The following is a 21,247-nucleotide window of genomic DNA, read 5'->3' on the forward strand; positions in this document are numbered from 1 at the left end:
TCACGTGCCTTATAGGATAGTAAACCAAAAAGCTAGAAGTAATAAACATGCCAAATGTTTTCACTTTGAATTATAGACGCAGAGCTCCTATATTTGAGTTTTACAGAAAAGCATATTTCTCAACATACATCCAAAGTTTTCAATGTCTTGTGGTATAAGAGCAACATTTAACATAAGAGAATTGCTTTAACCTAAATATGCTTACTGCTTAGGTACACTCCTACAACATAAACTAACTTGAGGAAAGATGAAAATTGTTTTAACAGTATGGTCAATACTGAATATTTCAGTGTTCAAAATTACTGAGCTTGAAAACAATTCTGACTCCCATTTTACAGTAAGCATAAATCACAAGCCTGTAATGCAAAAGTATTAAACGTAACCTTTGTTTTCTTAAAAAAAAAAAAAAAGAGAGAAAGAGAAAGAAAAGTTGACCTAGAGTAATCAGAATCTATTTCCCATTTACCATATCGGATATGCTAGACAGCCCTCCCATTCTATTCAACTCCCATAAATGCACAGCTTTCATTCTGTAGTAGCTGTTTAATGCTCCTTCTCTACCTATGCAAGGTTTGACTGACAGTCACTTGAATTTTCCTGCAGAACTTGGTCATATCCACTCATACTGCTCTGACCACCATAGCCACCTCCATAACCACCACTCAGCTGCTGGCTAGCAGGACCCCCATAACTAGACTGGTTGGATAAGCCCATCCCTCCCATCATTTGGCTACCATAAGCACCGCTACTTGCCCCTGCTGTAGAATTCAAAAAGAGTTCTACATAGCTGTGATCATAAGCGCCCCCACTTGTTCCTGCAGTAGAATTCAAGAAGAGCTCCACATATCTGTGTTGCATATTAGCCTTGTCTTTTGCCACAGCTGCCACAGCATCTTCATGAGTAGCAAATTCAACATCTGCCTCCCCAGTAACTCTGCCATTGGGTCCAATTTCATTGTGTCCTCTCATGGGGTTAAGAGGTGGAAAAAAATTGTAAATATCATTCTCAGTGGCTCTGTAAGGTAATCCCCTCATGTGTACACAAGTGCCCTGTGGTGCTCTGGAAACTGGACCCACCATCTCCGTATCTATGATCAGACATTCCTGAAAAACAGTAATTGAGGTCTCTTCCAAATCTATCAGACCAAAGCCATACCCATCATTATAGCCACCATAATCATCATAGCCTCCATACCCTCCACCATAGGCACCCCGCCTCATCCTTTCAAACCCAGCCCCGCTGCCAATGCTATTAGAACCTCTGCCAGTCCTTGGCCTATCATAGGGACTGGGTCGCTGCATAGCCATGAGCTTTCGAGGGGGGTCGTAATGGGTTCGGACTTCAGCTCGGCTACTCTTAAAGATTTCAATGTACCTGTGCCCTGTTCTTTCCTTGTGCTTCCTTAAGGCCTTTTCAGCTATCTCCTGTGAAGCAAACTGCACAAAGGCCTCCCCTGTGCTCCGCCCTTGAAAGTCCACAGGCAGTGTCATCCCATTTGGCACAATTTCCAACCCGGAAAAAAACTGAACAATCTCCTCCTTGCTACAGCCAAATGGGAGTCCTCTAAGGAGGACGAAGCCATCATTGGCAGTATCAGGACCATTCAGACCTGTATGCTTCAACATCCAGTCCATTTCAACACTGTTGGACTTGAATACTTCAACATATCTGTGTCCCATGGTTTCTCTGTCCTTCTTCAAAGCCAATTTCACTTCATATTCAGATTCAAGTTTGACAAATGCTTCACCACTTGGTCTGCCTTCTCTGGTGTAGATGAAACGAATACCTGATGTGCCATTTTGGATTTTGCGATCAGAGAAGAAGCGCATCACTTCATCAGTAGAGCAGGACCAGGGTAGGCCCCTGACCTTCACCACGAAACCCTCCCTGCCTTCCATGCTCAGCATCATGGTGACTGTTAGGCTCTTGGTGGCAAGCTCAGATCAATGCAACTTCAGTGGAGCTCTAACAATGCCGGACGATGTTCCTCCTGCCCTCAAACGGTTATAGCCAAGTTTACAGTTTTATCTCTTACAGCCCAGTGCAGTGCCTACGTGCTCATTAATGGAATATATGAATAACTATTTCTTTTTGGTCTTCATGCCACATGCTTGGCCAGATCAAGATTCTTTTTGCTTTCCTCCCTCTACATTTTCTTATTAAACATATTCTATAGCACGTTGTCAATCACTGCGTCAACGGGAGGCCTATCAAATCTATACTGCCAATATCCTCATTCTTAGGAAACAAAGACTGACATTAAGGGCTAAAGGGGCATGATAAATGCAATGAACTCGCAAATAGTTCAGAAAAAAAGTGTACATAAAAAACCCAACAAAGTAAATATGGCACAATGTTAAAAATGGGTGAATCTGAGCAATGAGTTTCCCGAGTTCTTTGTATTAATCCTTTCACATTTTTGTAAGTTTGACATTATTTCAAAATAAAAAGTTTTAAAAAATCTACACTCTCTAGACTCTCACACAAGCTCACGCCATATTTTGAAATGGTTATTGGTTACTTTAGTTTAAAATCTAAATCTAAAGTATTCAAAAAGAGATGATTGCCTATGCACCATGTTAAACAATATGATGGCACATTATAGTCATTGAAATTCAACAAGTCCTTATCAAAAGTGAATATATGTATGCAAAGTGACAAAAAAAGAATAGAAAACAGGACATACAAACAAAGATTACATGTTGTTACATTAACAAAGCTGAAAAGGGATTATGTAATGACATAAACTATTTCATGTTAATTAGGGTCCATTTCCACAAAGTATTTACTTTCCTACAAAAAATTATCTCCCCCAATCCAATTTTTACTTACTCTTCATCATTACTTTAAATCTAAAAGCTGGGCTCAAAACACATAATAAAAAATGAAATTTGAGGATTGATTCCTCACATAAATTTTGCTCTCAACATTCCCAATCTCGTAACTTCCATTTGTTATAAAACTATCAAATTCTTCATCAATCTCTTAAAAATTCTCCACAAAGATCTGCAAAGTAAGTTGTGGATCACTACTTTTTTGAACTGATCTATAACATGTTAGAATGTAGTAGCATTTATGATCCAGAATCTTGGGCAGGGGGTTTGTATTAGTATATAGAAAAGCATTGATCTGAACATAGACGCCAAAACATAAATCAAGACATGGCCTTGTACCAAAGTCATACAGTCCTCAGGTTACGTTGGACTCGACTTACGTTGTTTCGTGGTTACGTCACCATCTCCCATTTATTTATATAAAAAGAAAAGTTCCATCATTTCAACGTATGTATATATGTGCTTTATGTTTATTATTTATTTACCACAAATAAAGGTCAGGAATTGTTATCTTTCTTTTAAATTTCTTCTACTATTTCACTTCATTATTGCTGTGTATGTGTTCCCTGTGAGTAACGTAGGTGCTTATGTAGGTGGGTTCCGACTTATGGCGAAAATCTCGTTATGTAGCGCCTGTAGGATAACCGGAGGACCTACTGTAGTTACAAAACAAGACACTTCCTTTTGATAGCTAACACCTTAGATTATAACTGGAAGAAAGAATAGAGGTTTGTGACCACACATTAGTGTTTCAATAGAGCATATTTACATTCCTTTTATTGACATATGTATGTGCTTTTCACAAATATTTTTTAAAGCATAGCACAATGCTTAAGAATGTGGACCCTGGGGCTGGAGGCTTGAGTTCTAGCCCCAGGTCAGCTATTTACTGGCAATGTCACTCTTATTACTTAACCTGTTTCCTCATGTGTAAAATGGGGGTATAATAGCATTTATCTCCAAAGGTTGCTAGAAATAGAATTCTATTAGAATTAGAATTCAGCCCTCATCTGAATTTTACTTAAACCTCAATTCATTTAGATTAGAGATTAATTTATAGTTGTTAAATTTTAACTGTATTCAGGAATATACTAACCACCACCACAAGATGGGGATGTTACTGCATAAATCTTATCGCCTTTTTTCTCCCGCCCATGCAAGTCCTGTCTGTAAGGCCTGGAGCTGAGAGCCCTGGCCAGTCAGTCTAGCCTTGTCTTGATTCTCCTTCAACTCTGTAATGAAGCAGCAAAGCATTGCAGTATGAGCTCTACAACCAGAATGTCTGGGTTCAAATCCTTGGGAAAGATATTCAGTCACTCTCTGCCTTAGTCCCATCCATTGTAAAACAGAGGCAGTGGTACCCATTCCACAAGGCACCAGGCAGATTCAGTGTTAAGATATGGCACAATGCTCACCACAGAGAATAAGCACTCACTATAGTAGCTGCTACTGTTTCTTTCCCCCCACTCCTCTATTTATTCCTCTTCTTTTCTTGGCCATTAATTAACCAGTAAATATTTGAATGCTTTTAAAACTTTTTGTATTTTATAGTTGTTCTTAATTTAAAAAACAGATGGATATATTTCTATTTTTGTTCAAAAAGGGTCCTTTACTAGCCCTCCACAACACAACTTAAAAAAACAAAGTGGCCTAAAACCAAATAAAGATACGATTTTACCTCCTCAAAGGAGGAAAATTGCACAGATTTCTAAGTAATACACACAAAAAGAATCAGAGCATTTATGCCAGAGTTGATTGGGATAATTCATGTGTTTGAAAAATGTTTGTGAGTGAGACCTAGACAATTCCCCTGGTTTTTGCCAAATCTAAGCTCTTCTTCCACTTGATACCTATTCTTTCCTATTAACCTCACTAGGCTAGGTCAGCAAAATCTGAAATTAAACACCACGCTGGTACATGTGAATGAATTTCTGAGAGATGTAGAAACATAGCCATCAGGCTTTTAAGAGAAATGTAGCGGCAACAATTGAGAAATCAATTAACAACCCCAATCTTTTATATATGCAGGCCTCAAAATTTCAGAAAGCCTTGTGCTTCCCTCCTACCCAGTTAATACTCCAGACCAAAAGGTTGTTCGCTAAGAATATAATTCAGTGGACTTCAATGCCTTTAGGTTTTCCCCGATGCTACAATAAATACAATTGCTGTTTTCTTTCTAATACCTCAAAATTTCTGCACACATTAATTCTTGAAATAGTTCTGACAAGTAAAAGAAGTGGAGGAATTGCACTGAAGCTATGATATACTATGCTGAATATTATACTAGTTATAACACTGTATCCATGAGAGATTTCATTTAATAATAATGCCTATACATTTGAGGAAAACAAGGATCTCCTACCCTTTGAGCTAGCATGGAAGGACCTGGAGAGTATCATGCTAAGTGAAATAACTCAGTCAGAGAAAGACAAGTAATACATGATCTCACTCATATGTGGAATCAAATTAATAAAATAAACTGGCAAACAAAATAGATCCCGAGACATTGAAGCATGCAACAGACTGACATATTTCAGAGGGGTGGGTGTGGGAAAAGATTAACCAAAGAATTTATATGCATAACCCATGGACACAGACAATATTGTGGTGAAGGCCTGGGGACAAGGAGGGAGCAGAATGGTGGGGTTAACGGGGGGTGGGGGTGGGGGGGGAAAAAGGGGACATCTGTAATACTTTCAACAATAAAGATAAATTTAAAAAATAAAAAAACACTGATTGAAATTATTCTAGAATTCATTTTTACATTTATCCATGGAAAATATTTTTATGCTAAAACATTCTTTAACATTCTGGAAATAACCATTTTTAATAATCAGCTTCACTTTATTTTTAAGATATTGATAAAAATTGAAAGGCAAAAGTTTAGTTTTGCAATTCAAATACAGATTTCTCAGTTAATTAATCTCTTCTTTAGAATAATGCCCCTACCAAAGGGATATTGGAAGGCTTAAATGAGATAACATATCTGAAGTGCCTGGAAGCACAGTATTCCAACAAAAGTAAAGAAAGAGAAAAAAGACAAAATTTTGCAAGCTAGAAAGCATATGGCAGAGTGGTAACCAACTCAGCAGGCCTAAGGAAAGCTGAATGCTAAGCCAGTGCTGGAGAAAAGCAGAGGAGCACCCCAATTTACATTATGTAATCTTAAAATTCTCCAGAAGCAGAGAAGTGAAGGTGAAACTAAAGGCAGGAGGACTGATTAAAAGCATTTAAGAATGCAGTTAATTCTCAGATTCCCTCCTTTATTCACCAACCAGCAGCAATCTCTGGTTCAGATTGATATTCACTGCTGATCTCACTCATATGTGGAATCTAATGAAGAGCTTGGCACCAGGCTTACTTAGTTCTATAGGAAGACAAAGACAGTGCATTAGCATGAGACGTACCTATCTTCAGAAGATATCTATACAGCCCACCAGTGGTCTTTTTTGGACCAACCATTGTTAAGAGAAAGAGATCATGTGGGATAAGTACAGAAATCACCTGGCTAGAAAAAATTCCTGCTCCACAGGAGCCAGTAGTACATTATCTATATACTAGAGGTCCAGTGCACAAAATACGTGCACAGATAGGGTCTCTAGGCCTGGCCGGTAATCAGGGCTGATCGGGGCATTCTGGCTGCTGGCTGGGCCTCCCTTCCCCGGCTGCCAGCTGCTGGCTAAGGCCTCCTTTGTTCTGCGCCACCCCTTGGTGGTCAGCGCACATCACAGTGAACGATTGAACTCCCAATCTCCTGACCAAACTTCTGAGGTTTTATCTATATATATAAAACCCTAATATGCAAATGGACTGAACGACGGAACGACTGAACAACCGGCGGCTATGACGTGCGCTGACCGCCAGCGGGCATGTGCGGAACATGCAGAAGGCCGCAGAGTGCAGAACATGGCAGGCATCAGCTGTAGCAGGATGGTGGAGCAGGTGAGCGGGGGCGCCAGACGAAGGCAGGGCTCACCTCTGGTGGTTACTGAAAATTCTTTGCTTCCACATGCCGCAGTCCCGCCTGGTGCTCGCACCTGCTGCTGGCACCAGAGCCACTGCTCGCACCCACTGCTGATCCCGATTGCTCAGTGCCGTCAGTGGGTGCAAGTGGCGGCGGCTGGCCCTGATCGCCCCTGAGGGCTTCTCCATCTCCCCCTGCTCCTGAGGGGCAATCAGGGAAGCAGCTGCCACTCGCACCTGCTGACGGCACCGGCTCGCACCGATGCTAGCGCTGGCCCCAACCACTCTGCGCTGTCAGTGGGTGCAAGTGGGGCTGGTGCCATCATTGCATGGGAGCAGCGGCGGTGGGAGCGGGGCTGCTGGCAGAGAGGGGACTGGGGGCTAAGGCCGGAGGGGCTGGGCGGGGGAGCCGAGGATGGGCTGAGACCCACCCCTGTGCCCACCATAGCCTCGCAGCCCACAGTTCCTTTCAAGGTGCACAAATTTGTGTACTGGGCCCCTAATAACAAATGATGATTGTAGGTTCCATGGCCCCTCAAAAAATGTGTTCATGCTAACTTACAAGAGTTACACACTGCACACCAGGAAGCCAAGGTCTGTGACTTTTCATCAGCTTCTAAAGTTCACTCACCATCTTCCTGATTCATATGCACTCACCAATCAGGGGTCAATTTATAACAAACAATATTGCTTGAAAACATTCTAGATTTATTAAGTTTCTAGTAAATGAATTCAAGGGAAGGAAAACCCAAGATCATCTTCCATGAATAAAAGGGATCAGATCTGCTATTAACTCTGAACTTAAAGCAGTGATTCTCAAATGAGGGCAACTTTGCCTTACAGGGAACATGTAGTAATGTTTGAAGACATATTGAGTTGTCACAACTGAAGGGTGTGTGTGTACTACTGGCACCTAGTGGGTAGATGGCAGGGATGCTGCTCAACATCCTACCATGCACAGGAGAGCTCCTCACACTGAAGAATTTCCTAGCCCTAAATGTCAATAAACTTATGGTTAAGAAACCCTGACCTAGGGTTACATGGGAGATCACGTACTGAACACCCAGGACCATCCCACTCCGCAAGCCTTCTTTTCCCAATGGGCTGCTAAAGCACTGGGAGCCGGCATATGCCCTCCAGGCAAGGCCGGAAGAATCTGCTTTGGAGAAAGACCTCAGAATGATCCTAGCGTACAGATTCCAAAAGATAGAAACAATTTAAGATGAAATTAGTAGAATACTAATTTTGTTTGAAATAAGTATGAAATTTAATCAACTGGGAGAAAGGTTGGAGGTGAAGGGCAAAAAGTGTGTGTGTGTATACACAGCAGTGTTTTTTACAAATCTTATAGAACCATTTGACTCTTTGAGCTCCACGCTTACCAAACGAATGTTTTTTTAAAAATTGTGTATGAGTGTGGGAATAAGGATTTGGGACCTAGTAATAGACTCCCTTAGTTTTCTTGACTTGAATCAGAACAAACTACATCTAGAAAAAGTATACTTTTTACATTTCTGTGCAATTCCAAAAGAAGCAAATTACTTTTCTACCCATCTGGGAAAGGCAAAAAGAACAGGCTGAATAGAGAAGACCTTAACTCCCTTTCTTGTATGATTCTTCATTTACTCACCAAACCCTGTATTAAAGCCATACGTTAAACATAAAACCACTGAACGTTGGTTTCCTTGCTCATGGATACCACTGGACACCATGTGAAGTGTTTGCTGGGAGAGGACTTTTCACTTCATTTGCTCTTTTATTGTTTGAATTTTTATAATGAGGGTATGTTATAGATGGACACATGGACACACACACACACACACCCTGAATGATTAACCTGTTTCCATGCATCTTGACTCAATTAAAAATAATCTGATTGGAAAGAAGGAATATCAATATATAAAACACAGGAAAACCAAGAAAGCACATCCCCAGTATAATATTGCTCATTTCCCAATAGGTAAATCTAAAATACATAAATGACACATATTAATAAATAGCTGGTGCTAAATGTAATCCCCAGGTATCATAAGGTAGAAATCAGTTTTAAAGTTCTCTACAGAATATCTATCACTTTAAGTTTCATTTTAAATAAATGTTTATTCTTTAAACTGATAGATTTCTTTAGAAGCAATAAAACTCATTTATCTCCAAACCACCATGATAAAGTGACATATTTCCTTAGAAACAATAAAACTCGTTTATCTCCAAACCTCCTTTGGGCTCCACATTACCTAGAACAAAGCTAGATAAATGGAGTTGCCGAGTGATGAAAAGTAATCTAATAAATTAAATCAATGGGGGGAAAATCAATACTGTCAATAGGTGTAAATTTTACATTTCTGTGCAATTCCTTAAACAATGTTTTATAAGGTTTACTCTTGATTATTTATGAATAGATTATTTTACCTTTTTTAGAGGACATTGTAAATACAAAGTGAATGGAAGGCTGGTTTTATTTTTGCTACCCTATAACAAAATTGCCTTCTTGATGAAAAAAAAACCCATAAGAATTCACCTTCAGTAAAACTAAACTCAGTTTTTTCCAAACTTATTTTTATCACAAATCTATTCTTTACCCTCATTGTTCATCAAGAAAAACTTCATCTTGCCAAAGCCGGTTTGGCTCAGTGGATAGAGCATCGGCCTGCAGACTGAAGGGTCCCAGGTTCGATTCCAGTCAAGGGCATGTACCTGGGTTGCGGGCACATCCCCAGTGGGAGATGTGCAGGAGGCAGCTGATCGATGTTTCTCTCTCATCGATGTTTCTGGCTCTCTGTCTCTCTCCCTTCCTCTCTGTAAAAAACCAATAAAATATATTTAAAAAAAAACAACAAAAAAAACCACAAACAAAAAAAACCCACTTCATCTTTAAAAATCTGTTCATGTGTGTTATATCCTTTTGACTCCGAGCCACTGTACAAGAAGACAGACCATGCACCCTTAGCTCCCTCTTACTTTGAGAAATTGATGTTCACAGATGTTGGATAAACTCACTTAGGTTCTATGGATAGTGAGTGGCAAACACTTGGAACTGAGTTTTCTGATTCCAAGCCCAGTGGCTCTTTGCACTATACCACACCGACTCCTTCATAATAAAGTTCAGTGAACCCTAAAAACTAGAATCTTGGAGGACTACAATGGGAATATGAGTCTTAAGAAATTTCTTAAGTTGTTAATTTGTAATAAATACATATTAAGCAATTATTATCAACTTACGAGCCATACTAACTTTGCAAATGTCAAAAAAACAACAACACATTTCGAGATTTTGTGGGGTTTTTTCCTTTAAAATATATTTTTATTGATTTCAGAGAGGAAGGGGGAAGGAGAGAGAGAGATAGAAACATCAATGATAAGAAAGAGTCATTGATCGGCTGCCTCCTGCATGCCCCACACTGGGGATTGAGCCCGCAACCCGGGCATGTGCCCTGATCTGGAATCTAACCATGACCTCCTGGTTCATAACTCAACCACTGAACCATGCTGGCCGGGTATATTTCAAATTTTTTTTTTATTAATGTGAAACAGGTAACATCAATTCAAACAATTCAAAATAGTCACAAGAATAAAAATGAAGAAACTAAATACTATCCTCTTATTCTTCTTTGTGACATTGCCATAGTTGGTAATATACTCCTTTTGCAATGATTTTAAAACTTAGCTCAGAGGTATCCTTGATAAATTTTAAATGTAGAGAAAATAAGAAAGTTATTTAAAACTATTTAAAAACTAGTTTTCTATTTTAGTACTAAAATAGCAAAAAAAACCCCATTTCATCTACCTACCTCAGTAATTGGCTGCCCCTGATGTGTCAACTCCAGTTCTTGAGGGCGCGTTACTTTATCAATATCCAAAGAGTCCATGCTGGAAGCTGCAGAAGTGATGCTGGAGCGAGTGGAGTTACTCATAGAGCGCACTTCAGCATCACTCACCGTGCCCGCCGACGCCGTTCTTCTGTGCTGATTAGTTACTAAGGGCTTAGCATCCTCTAGTACAGATTGCTGAGCAGCCTCATCCATGCTCAAAGAGGCCTGGTCTAACTGTGCAGTAATATCCTCCAGGGAGTAGTTGGCATGTGACGGTTTAGTAATCCTATTAGATGAAGAAGACAATCCTTTCAAGGTGCCATGCTTTGTTGTATGTCGGCTAGGAGGTAATTTCTGAGAGGCTTTTGTTTCTGCAATTTGACGCTTACTATTTCCTGCACCGATACTGCTGAGCTCCCGCTCTATTGAGCAAAGATCGGCCATCAGGGCATCCAGATCCACAGTTTCTCCCTGACTCAGAGCTTCTGCAATGAACAATATACATGATGTTTCCAGAACAACTGAATCAGAATGTATACATTCTATTATAAATCAGTTAATGAATGCAGGGAAAGAAGCAAAAAAATTCATCCTATTGGTCCTAAAGCCTCTCAAATATAGTATTTCTAACAGGTTTTTAAGAGAAATTTTTAGAAGCAAACAGTCCATCTTTTAAGATTTTTAGCCATCAGAGAACACAATTATAAGTTGAAAGTAAAAATAATGCAAAAATTGTACACCGTTCCTACTTTTAACCTCATCCATAATGCAACTTTTTATCAGAGGATCTAAGTTGTCAATATTATCAGTGCCCTGGTAGAGATGTTACCTAAAAAGTTGAGGGCATAAAGAGAAATGTAAGGCCTAAAAAGTTACAGATTGAAATATCAATTTCAAACACTATAAAGTTGACTTGGTAGAGGGCATTAAATAAAGGCCAGAGGGCTGATTTTAAAATTACTAACAACTAACTTCACTGGACTTTAGGTTCCACCTGAGTATATACTTTGTAATTATTAATAACTCAACTAGAAAACTATTTTAGTTATGTTCCAGTTTGTTTTTTTTCTGTGATCATTTGAAATAGTAATAAACAAATCAAGAAATATAAGAACTCAGTCAAGTTATGCATATCATTTCTATGTTGAGCTACTTGGTATTGTAGCTGCACTGCTCTTACGTTATATAATTTAGTACACTATTTTACATTTTATTTCCAATTACATCTTACCATTCAAGTTGTATATGGAGAAGCGGTAAGAAAAATTGGCCATGTTTGTTTCTTGGCGAAGAGGAGATCTTTTTACTGGTTCCATGGGCTTGTCAGAATCCAAACTCTTTAAAAAGAAAAAAGGAAGTTTGATAAGTCATATTATACCCACACTTCAATTATATAAAAAGATACAGTTTACCCTGGCCTGTTCGGCTCAGTGGATAGACCATCAGCCTGTGCATCAAAGGGTCCTGGGTTTGATTCCAGGCAAGGGAACATATTTTGGTTGCAGGCTACTCCCAGGCCCAGGCCCTGCTGGGGCTCATGCAGGAGGCGACCAATCGATGTTTCTGTCACACTGATGTTTCTCTCTGTCTTTCCCTCTCTCTCCACTCTCCCTAAAAATCAATGGAAAAATATCCTCAGGAGATGATTAACCACAACAACAACAACAAATAGTTTGTTTTAATGATTAAGTGAATTGTTATAGAATAGGTAGTAAAACCAAAGTTTTTGTTTTCATCTTATTTTGGTTATACTTTTTTAAAATTTTTAGATAATAATCTTACTGAAGGCACTTGAGAATGTCATACATTTTTTTCCAAATACATCAAGTATAGAGACTAAGTTCATATTACATAAATTCACTATAAAACTAGTTATATGAATATGGGCATGGTAAGATAAATAGGAAGAAATGATGCAGATAATTCCGTTATCTCTTTCTTCAAAGTAATTTGTTTTAGGTCCAGCATAGCGTCCTTCCTGGCATGATGGACCCTGAAGATACGGTACATTTCTAGACTCAAAATTAGTGTCACTCAAGATCTTAACAGAGTAGCTACAACTTTAAACAATAATTAAATATCCTTGTTCTTTTCAAATTCTATGAGGGCACACAGTAACCCAGCTACACTGCTTGTGCAAAGTCTAGAATTATACTATACTTCATGTTTGGGTATCTTGTAAGTTATCTCACCACCTTTTAAAATGATACTTTTTCTAAACTTTCTATAATAAGGAAAATAAGATGTTTACAACAGAGAAATTCAGGGTAAAGGTAGGTAGATATACAGCATTTATTTAAATAAATTTACAAATATTGGGATTAGTCTTTTAAAACTTTAGTCTCTACCTAGAATTATCAAATAGATTTCAAATAAAGGAGAATGCTGGAGAGTAGAATCGTGGAATTAGAGTAGAATACTATCTACTTTATTCATTTATCTCAAGATAAAACAAATCCATTCAGAAAGTGTCCATACTGGTTTTAAAACTATCATATGAAGGACATTAATGACCATTCAGTGCCTTATTTCAAAATTGCACAAAACAGCCAGGAAACTGTCCTTTAATCTCAAACGTACGTCCCTGCTGCAATTTAATTCTAAGCCTCCTTCTCTCAGTGGAAATGAAGACTAATAGGTAGGTAATGTTTACTGTAAAATAACTTGAATATAATTGAGGACATATTAAAAATCAATCTATTTACCAGTTTAAGTAAACAGACATTTGTTATAATTGTCTGCTGTGTCCATGCTGCTGGGACAACAAGGGAAAGAGAAAGAAATACTCCTTGATGTCAAGAAATTCGTAATCTAGTAGGGTGGTTTTTAACTTTTCTATGGAGGCGGGGGGGGGGGGGGGGGGGGAGGTCATTGAGAATTTGAAAAAAGCTATATGCTATATGTACCTTCCAGAAAAACGCAAATATACACAAATTTTACAAATGATTTCAGAAGAGTCACCAACCACTTAAAACTTAAACCTGACTTAATATAAAATTGAAAATCCCATTAACATTGTATGTGTGATAGAGGCACAGATGACACATTGTAGTGAACTAAAATAATAAATTAAAAAACTTGAAGTTTAGCCACTAACTTAGTAAAAGTTTTTGAAACTTTCTGAAGTGTTAAAACGCAACTGTTAGCAGTGAGCCACATTACACAAGAGTTTTTTTAAATCTTTCCCTCTAAAGACAGATTTGTATAATAAAAAGAACAGTCACAGCACTAGTTAGAAGCCAACTTTTGTGGTGAGTGGCTCTTTACATTTAGAAATCTGGGGATTTAAAATATAAAGAAGAATAAAAGGCACTGAACCAGTAGAAGCCCACCTGAAATGGAGTAGCATGGAGTACTGCTCCACCTAGAGCAGCTGGAGTTATACCTACCTGTCTTTTCTCTTTTTGGCTCCCTTCCCAAATATGAGTAATAAAACCATAAAGTCAAAGCAACCCCACACATGCCAGCTGGCACATATTATCATTTTCGATTTCCTTTATTTTGCTTCCTCATTCCTTTTTCTCCTCCGCATAGAAATGCATAGCCTAGTCATCATCTCTACACCAAAATCACCTTTTTAAAAAATTTAAGAATTAAACTGAAATGGGTTCACAATTACAGATATAAGAAAGACCTTTCTCTCAACAAGTATTTTATTTCTCCTGATTGGAGATGAAGGGAATGATTCTTTTGAGATCCTAGTAGAAGTGAAAGCATTCTCCTGAAAATTGAACATTAACAGATTATGGTCACAAACATGTCTGCTTTTCAAAACGATCCATCCTAGAATTACTCTTAGAATTATGTGAAGAGTTTATCAGTTTCAATTACAGACTGTTACAGAGAGGAACAAACCAGTACTTTAAGATTCCAGCTTACTTCCCAATTTTTTACTGGTTAAGGAATCTCAAATTTAAGTAATTTTACATAAAAGTTCTTCCAAGAGATATTAAGGATGAATGAAAATATTTTTGTTCTAATGTTCTCAATGATATGAAGTTAAAGTTGTTTTAATAAACATAACCATCTTTATACGTATATTGAATATAATATATCAACTGGGATAGTAACAGAATACCCTTTTATTATAAAAGTGACCTGGTTTAGAGGATAAGGTCATTCTTTAAATAAAAAGAATAAATAAAACAAAAAACTCATGATACAAGAAAACTAAATAAAAAGGCTTTTCCACTGTTTTAAAATGCAGCTGGGAATGAAATTTTATCAATACTCTGCAATCATGTAATAGAAAATATTTTCATGTGTGAAGATATTATTTATGCTGTAAAGTATTCAAAAATTCACTAAATTATGAAATAGGATGTGCTAAAATTTAAACTTTAAAATTTTAGGCTTTACAGCTTTCGAGCCAGCAATCTCAATTTATGAAAGAGATTGTAAGTAATCCCTGTAGATAAACAGAACCTCAGTCAGTCACAAGTATATTTTAAAACTCCTTCAAATAACCAGAGAAGATAATATCTTGTCCTATAATATTCATTCACTTGTTAATGTTTTGGACATTTTATTTTTATAGCAATATTTTAAAATGTAACCTATACCCACCATATCCTTATGATTATACTGTAAACTTTTAGCACACGGTGATGACTTAAAATCCTCAACCAGTTTTCCAAGCACTATTTCTAACCTGAGTGAGTTTGTCTAGCTCCCCCAGCCAGGCTCCAAACATTTTGTCCAGATCTTGATCTTCTTTGTCACTGTCTTCTTCAGCACCATGGTCAATTTCTTCATCTGATAGCTGCTCCATCTGAAACAGACATTTGTGTAGAATAGTTACAGGATAAACTTGGAAAAGTATGCAGTATATGTTCTGATATATACTACAACTCTCTGGGGTCAAACCTTCAAAACTAGGAAGTAAATTAAAAGTGATGACTGGAAACAGGGTTGACAAGTGAGTAGAAAGGAGTGATTAAGTCTCAAATTTTAGAAAAATGTGACAGAATAAGCAGTATCAAATTATGACCAGAATCACAAGTAGCAATAATTTAAAAATTGCAGATGACTCCCATTAATTAGAGGATAACAGCAGATCAGTTCTCTTCACTAATAGATTCTAAAATACCCCAACACCACTGTGAAAAATTCCAGAAGACTGTAATGCAGCAACTTACCGTATTTATTTTGTAAAAATCTGTTTAGATATAAATATGCATGTATCTTGCAAAAGCTTAGTCCCATAAGCATTTCATAGAAAAGACAAAACAAAATTTTAAGTCTAATTCAGTCTGTTGAATTTATCCTATTCTCATTTTCTACCTCATCTATCTTTTACCTTATTTCCTCATTAGTTCCTACAAAATCCAAGGAACTAAAATTGAAATAAAAAACAAACAAAATTAAATTCATTTAATTTTAATAAATCATATATGAAATTTCCCATATGTGTGACTAAATTATAAATAAGTCCCTTGAATAAAAAGACATTTCCTTCTTCCCATTAATAAAATAATGTGATATCTGACATGGAACTTGCATATTATTTTGTGAAGGGAGGAAAAGATTACACAAAACAAAATAAGATCAATGACTGACCAGATACTTACAGTCCTTAAAATAAGATTAATCTAATTTTAAAAAATATTTCAATATTAATAGCTCTGAGAAATCTCCAGTAAAGCTTAGCTTTGCTTAAAACAACGTGTCCTACATATTCTAAATTTATCTGACCACAAATCCTTTTCCTTCAACTAAAATACCTATTATATTTCCCAGGGACATAACGAATATCATCATTGTACATTCCATACTCTTGACTCACATTTCTGAAACACAGACTTCGTTCTAGTGAATCTAGGCAACATTTGGAATACAACCTGACAATTGAATTAAAAATTCCTCAGAACTTAAAGATATCCTTAATCTCAAATAAGAATTTGCACACATCTTGCACCTCCAAAGCAGCAATCAACAAAATTACCTCTGTGATACTTAAATAAGGTTATGAGATAAGCAAAGAATCTAATTAGCTGATGAGATGTCATGAAGTTAAAATTTAAACCTATTTTATTATATAAAAATTTTCAGAAAGGGTCAAACAATGTTGCAAAACCAAACTAAACTTAGTTCTAACAATGTTAAAAATCAGACCATATCTCATTTAATCACTGAAGGGAAATAATTTTCTTAAGCTTAATAACAAAGGATAACAGCTTATCAATATCTCTAATAGAAACTGATCATTTTGATTTCTTAACTTCACGCTCTAAGCATGTATTAATTTGGGCATTCTACCTTGACAAAAGAAAAGACATCCACTAATTTTCCAATTCATAAATGTGGCTCTTGATTTGGTTTTTATAATTCACTTGTGTTAATACTATTTCTAAGATTTTTACTCATTACTAAATTATCCACAGATCAATCTCAATTGATATAATTCTTCATTAAGTTATCTACCCATGAAAAACATAAAATGTTAGTACAAAGAAAAACCTCATCTGATCAGGTGACTTACTCAAGTAATAGTTGCTTGTTTGTAATAATACCCAGTCTTCATAAGGAGGGCCAACAAGCAACAGAACTGGGAAGATAAGAGTCAACTTCCTCTTCCTCCCTAATTTTCAAAACTGAACACATTGAAATAACTCAGAAGCTAAAATATTCTAGAGAAAACCTGCTCTGAGATAATGATAATGCACTTTCTTTCTGAGTTCACACTCTAATTGCCCCAAGGAACTGGAAAAAAAAAAAAAAAGAAACAATAGGAATATAATTTTACAGCACACAAAATAGTTCAAAATGAATACGAGTATTTTAAGTTCTCTCAAAACCAAATAGAATTATAGATTCCACATCAAAGTCTGCTGTGTTTTTTGAGTTTATTACTATTCAAACCCAATAATTATTTGGATTTTAAAAATCTATTTTCATTAATAGTTTTATTTTTATCTAGACTACTATAGACTCAAGAAGAGTAAAATATGGATAGGAAACAATGACAGAGAGTCATAAAATAAATGTAAATTTTCAAGCAACTATTCAACTTTTATACCATTTATATAACTTGCCAATTTTCGCCTTTCTTGAATTCCTATTACCTCCTGAGCTATCTTATAAAAATTAATAAGACACTTATTCAGAGACTGTTCGAATAAAAATTTAGATTTTACAACATTTTAAGGATCTACACTCGAAACAGCACTTTCCAGTCTCTTGAAGCTGATGTTAATCCTTATTCTCTTACCTCCCCCCTATGGCACCATTTCTGCTTATTACACACACCAAATGAGAAGCCCCCAGAAAGTTTTTGTTTGTAGGCTCTGCACTATCTAAAGTCATCAAATCTAGTAAGGAAATTCATTCTTTGTTATATAATCAATGCCCATCTCCAATTAAATCACAATTCTAAAACTGAATTTTACCAACACAATGCCCTTACTGAAAATGATGACAGCATAAAATGCAAATAAAATAATACATCAGTCAACTGTCCCTCCAAAGGGGAGAAAAATTATGGAAAAGAAAATAGAACTTATAAACTTTGTTTTTAAAATAATCTGGATTTAAACAGATAGCTTCTAATACGATTTTTTCCTTAATGATGTGGAAACAGTCCTAAGAAAACTATAATTATACTAGAACAGATACTATTATTTTGTGACTATATTTGATTAGGTACTTTGGGAGAGTATATTAAAGTTAATCTTAAATTCCCTGTTCCATTATATCTATGTCTTGGAAAAATAAATGTATCTTAACACATATGAAAAGGTTTACTTTCCCCAAGATACAGACATATTAAATACAGACTAAATCCAACATTGCTAGCAGATTGACAAGTCCTAGCATAATCCTGGCCTTCAAGGACCTCTCTGACCTCTCTTCCCACTCTCCCCTCCAGCCATCCTGTCCTTTGGAGCAGGTTCCCAGGGGGAGAGTGTGGATTCTGTTCTGAAGATAGACTGAGAGGTATTGGGCAGACATCTAACTAGAAAAAAAATGAGGGAGAGTTAAGCTAATGAGGTTTAGTTAGCCTAAATATTATTTCAAAATCATGTTTATTACATAAAAAATAATAAATTATAGTAATACTGACTTAACTAACATTTTAAGCTAATTTACATTTATTTTACTCATGACTTAAAAATAGTAATGGCGTAATTCAGCCATTGCTTATATGCTGGTTGGTTTCATTTCACAGATAACAGTGAACAACCATGCTTCAATTATCAGAGGTTAAAACTTGTAATATATATATATAGTAAGCTCCACTCCACATAATGAAACCATTCATTTAGTATGCTTTAGTATGAAACAATATTATTCCCACTAAATTTTCCATTAAGTTAATTATTCAGGCATATTATACCTAAAACCTTCCTCTTAGGAGATATTTTTGTTTACTATTCAATTTCCTCACTGTGAGTGATCTTTATTGTGAAGGCTGGGCTTAGATTAAAGTGTTTAAAAATTTGAATAAATACATTCCAGGTCGGGCAAATTACAAAGAGCAAAGGAGAAGGTCTGTGTTTTTGTGACTGTCATGAGAATGACTCATATAAACAAACAGGTTAAGAGTGAGATTTAAAGGTCAAGGACTAAGGCAGGACCAGGTCATATAGAACTTGAAAGCCAAGCCCTTCCCACTCCCCCAACCCCGCCCAAGGCAACTGGATTCTTAAACATAGAAATGAAAGGGGTAGGGAGAGAAATAGTATTTTATTCAAAGAACATGGTGCTAGCATAAGAGTTATTAGAAAAGGGAAAGACCATTAGAAGGCTACTGTATGTATTAGGTAGACATAATTACAGATAAGGAAATTACACAAGTCACATACTGAGAAAAATACATGATGTATAGGTAGGGTGCCTTATTTATTACTCTTTTTGTCCCTTTAATAATTCAAAAATAATTGCTTTTTGTGAAAATAAGTACTCTATACTTAAAAACACGTGAAAACTCTCAGAATATAGGAGTGCAGAGCTGCCACTATGGCATTTGTCTAAGTCTAGAATCCGCAGTATTCCGAAGAGGGAAGATAAGCTCTGATTGTAATATGTACTATACACCTACTATGTGCCAGACGCTGGAAGAACAGAGATGTCCTGAAGGCCAGTAGGGACAGACAAGGAAGCTGTTATGCCCAGATTTCAGGATCCCTAGAGACCACACCAGGGAGCCAGCCATGTCCGATGCAAAAACGTAAGAGTCTTTATTCAAGCCCAGGCTTGGCTCCCCTACCCTCTTTACTGATGCAGCAGCAAGTGGCAGAGAGAGAGAGAGCTAGCCCTGTGGGAAGAGGGGTTTTATAGGGGGTTGGAGTAAGGGGAGGAGAAAGGACTGTGGGCCCTGCCGATTGGCCAGGAGCAAGTCCGTGTCTTGTTACACAGGATGTGGTCATATCTATGGCGCGCACTTCCCTTGACTGTCATTGGTTAGTTTAAAGAAGTCCTGGGTGTGGCTAGCAGAGGCTTGGGCTTCCGGGAAGAAGCCTTGCCGAGCACATGGCTGCCCAAAAATGGAGGATCCAGGGAAGATGGAGGGTGTAGTCCTTACCCTGGGGCAAGATGGAGGGCGTAGCCCTCGCCCTTTCAGAACCAACAATGATGAAACAGTGTTAAGTGCTATAGTAGAGGTATGTTGTATGAGTGTGGTTAACTCAATTTGAGAAGGTCTTTAAAAAAAAGACTTCAACAAATTAAAAGGTAAAACCTGAGGAAAATGTTCCCACTTCTTATGTCCACTAAAGTCTGACTATAGCTGTAGTATCTTTTGTTATAATTATTGGGAGGACTTGCAAGACAAAGTAATGGAATTTGCGTAACCATAATTTGGTTAAAGGCAGAACAACCTAGACTGAGTTCTCCCTAAAACCATGAAGAAATTAGACAGCATCAGGATCATAATTAACATATCCCAATTACCCCTCCTCCATTACCATAGTTCCATGCTTCTCAGAGTTATTCATTTAGAGATAAATTCTAGTTCTTTACATCCAGTTATGTTTTAGTAGCTCTATCACACACAGAAATAAAAATGGTGTTTTAAACACCTCCTATGCTGCTCTAATTAGATAAATAATTGTAAAGAAAAACAGGCACTAGAGAAGGGGGGCTGTGAAAACTTCCAAGTTCAAGGAGTGCCCCCAACTGTGCAAGGTAAAACTTGCAAAATAAAAGCAAGAGGAAGGAAACCTAAATCAGACAAAAGAAACAGTAAAGAAAAAACACACAAAAATACTCTGTTAAATTTAGTAAGGCACAAAAAGAGGAAGAGGACATCAAAAGGAAGCCAGAGCAGAGAAGGAAAAGGAGAGAAATGGACACAACATGATGTAAAATGAAGTGAATTGTGGGGGATGGGGCCCTGCAAGGCCATTAACTACTCATCTGAATAAGGCACCAGAGGTATGATTCTCTCCTGCCCTACAACACAGGACCTGTTGTGAACTAAATGGTTTCATGTGTAAACTGAGCAAATGGAAACTGGGAATTTAATAAACCAACTGAATTTACATGAGCTCTTTAGAGACTCAATATATTAGCCATGTTATGTATACGGCAACATTTTCCTCGGGTTTTACCTTTTAATTTGTTCGAGTCTTTTTTTTTTTTTAAGACACTGGTAAATTTTATTTTTTAAAGTTATCAGAGCATTGACCTGCAGACTGAAG

General features: G+C 37.0%; 1 protein-coding gene and 1 pseudogene across 2 annotated transcripts in view; both read right to left on the minus strand.

Moving 5' to 3' along the window:
* The window catches only part of RAPH1 (Ras association (RalGDS/AF-6) and pleckstrin homology domains 1), a 68,161-nt gene that overhangs the window by 30,805 nt on the left and 16,109 nt on the right, over positions 1–21,247 (minus strand). Inside the window, exons 2-4 of the mRNA XM_081096174.1 lie at positions 15,259–15,378; positions 11,839–11,944; positions 10,587–11,092 (exon numbers count right to left, since the gene is read on the minus strand). Of these exons, the coding sequence (XP_080952300.1) occupies positions 10,587–11,092; positions 11,839–11,944; positions 15,259–15,378 (732 nt within the window). The remainder of the gene's footprint in view (positions 1–10,586; positions 11,093–11,838; positions 11,945–15,258; positions 15,379–21,247) is intronic.
* LOC308522681 (heterogeneous nuclear ribonucleoprotein H2-like) lies at positions 451–2,792 on the minus strand (annotated as a pseudogene). Its single transcript has one exon. The product of its transcript is annotated as a heterogeneous nuclear ribonucleoprotein H2-like (transcript).

Source organism: Myotis nattereri (genome assembly GCF_964212035.1).
Source record: "Myotis nattereri genome assembly, chromosome: 7".
NCBI lineage: Eukaryota > Metazoa > Chordata > Mammalia > Chiroptera > Vespertilionidae > Myotis > Myotis nattereri.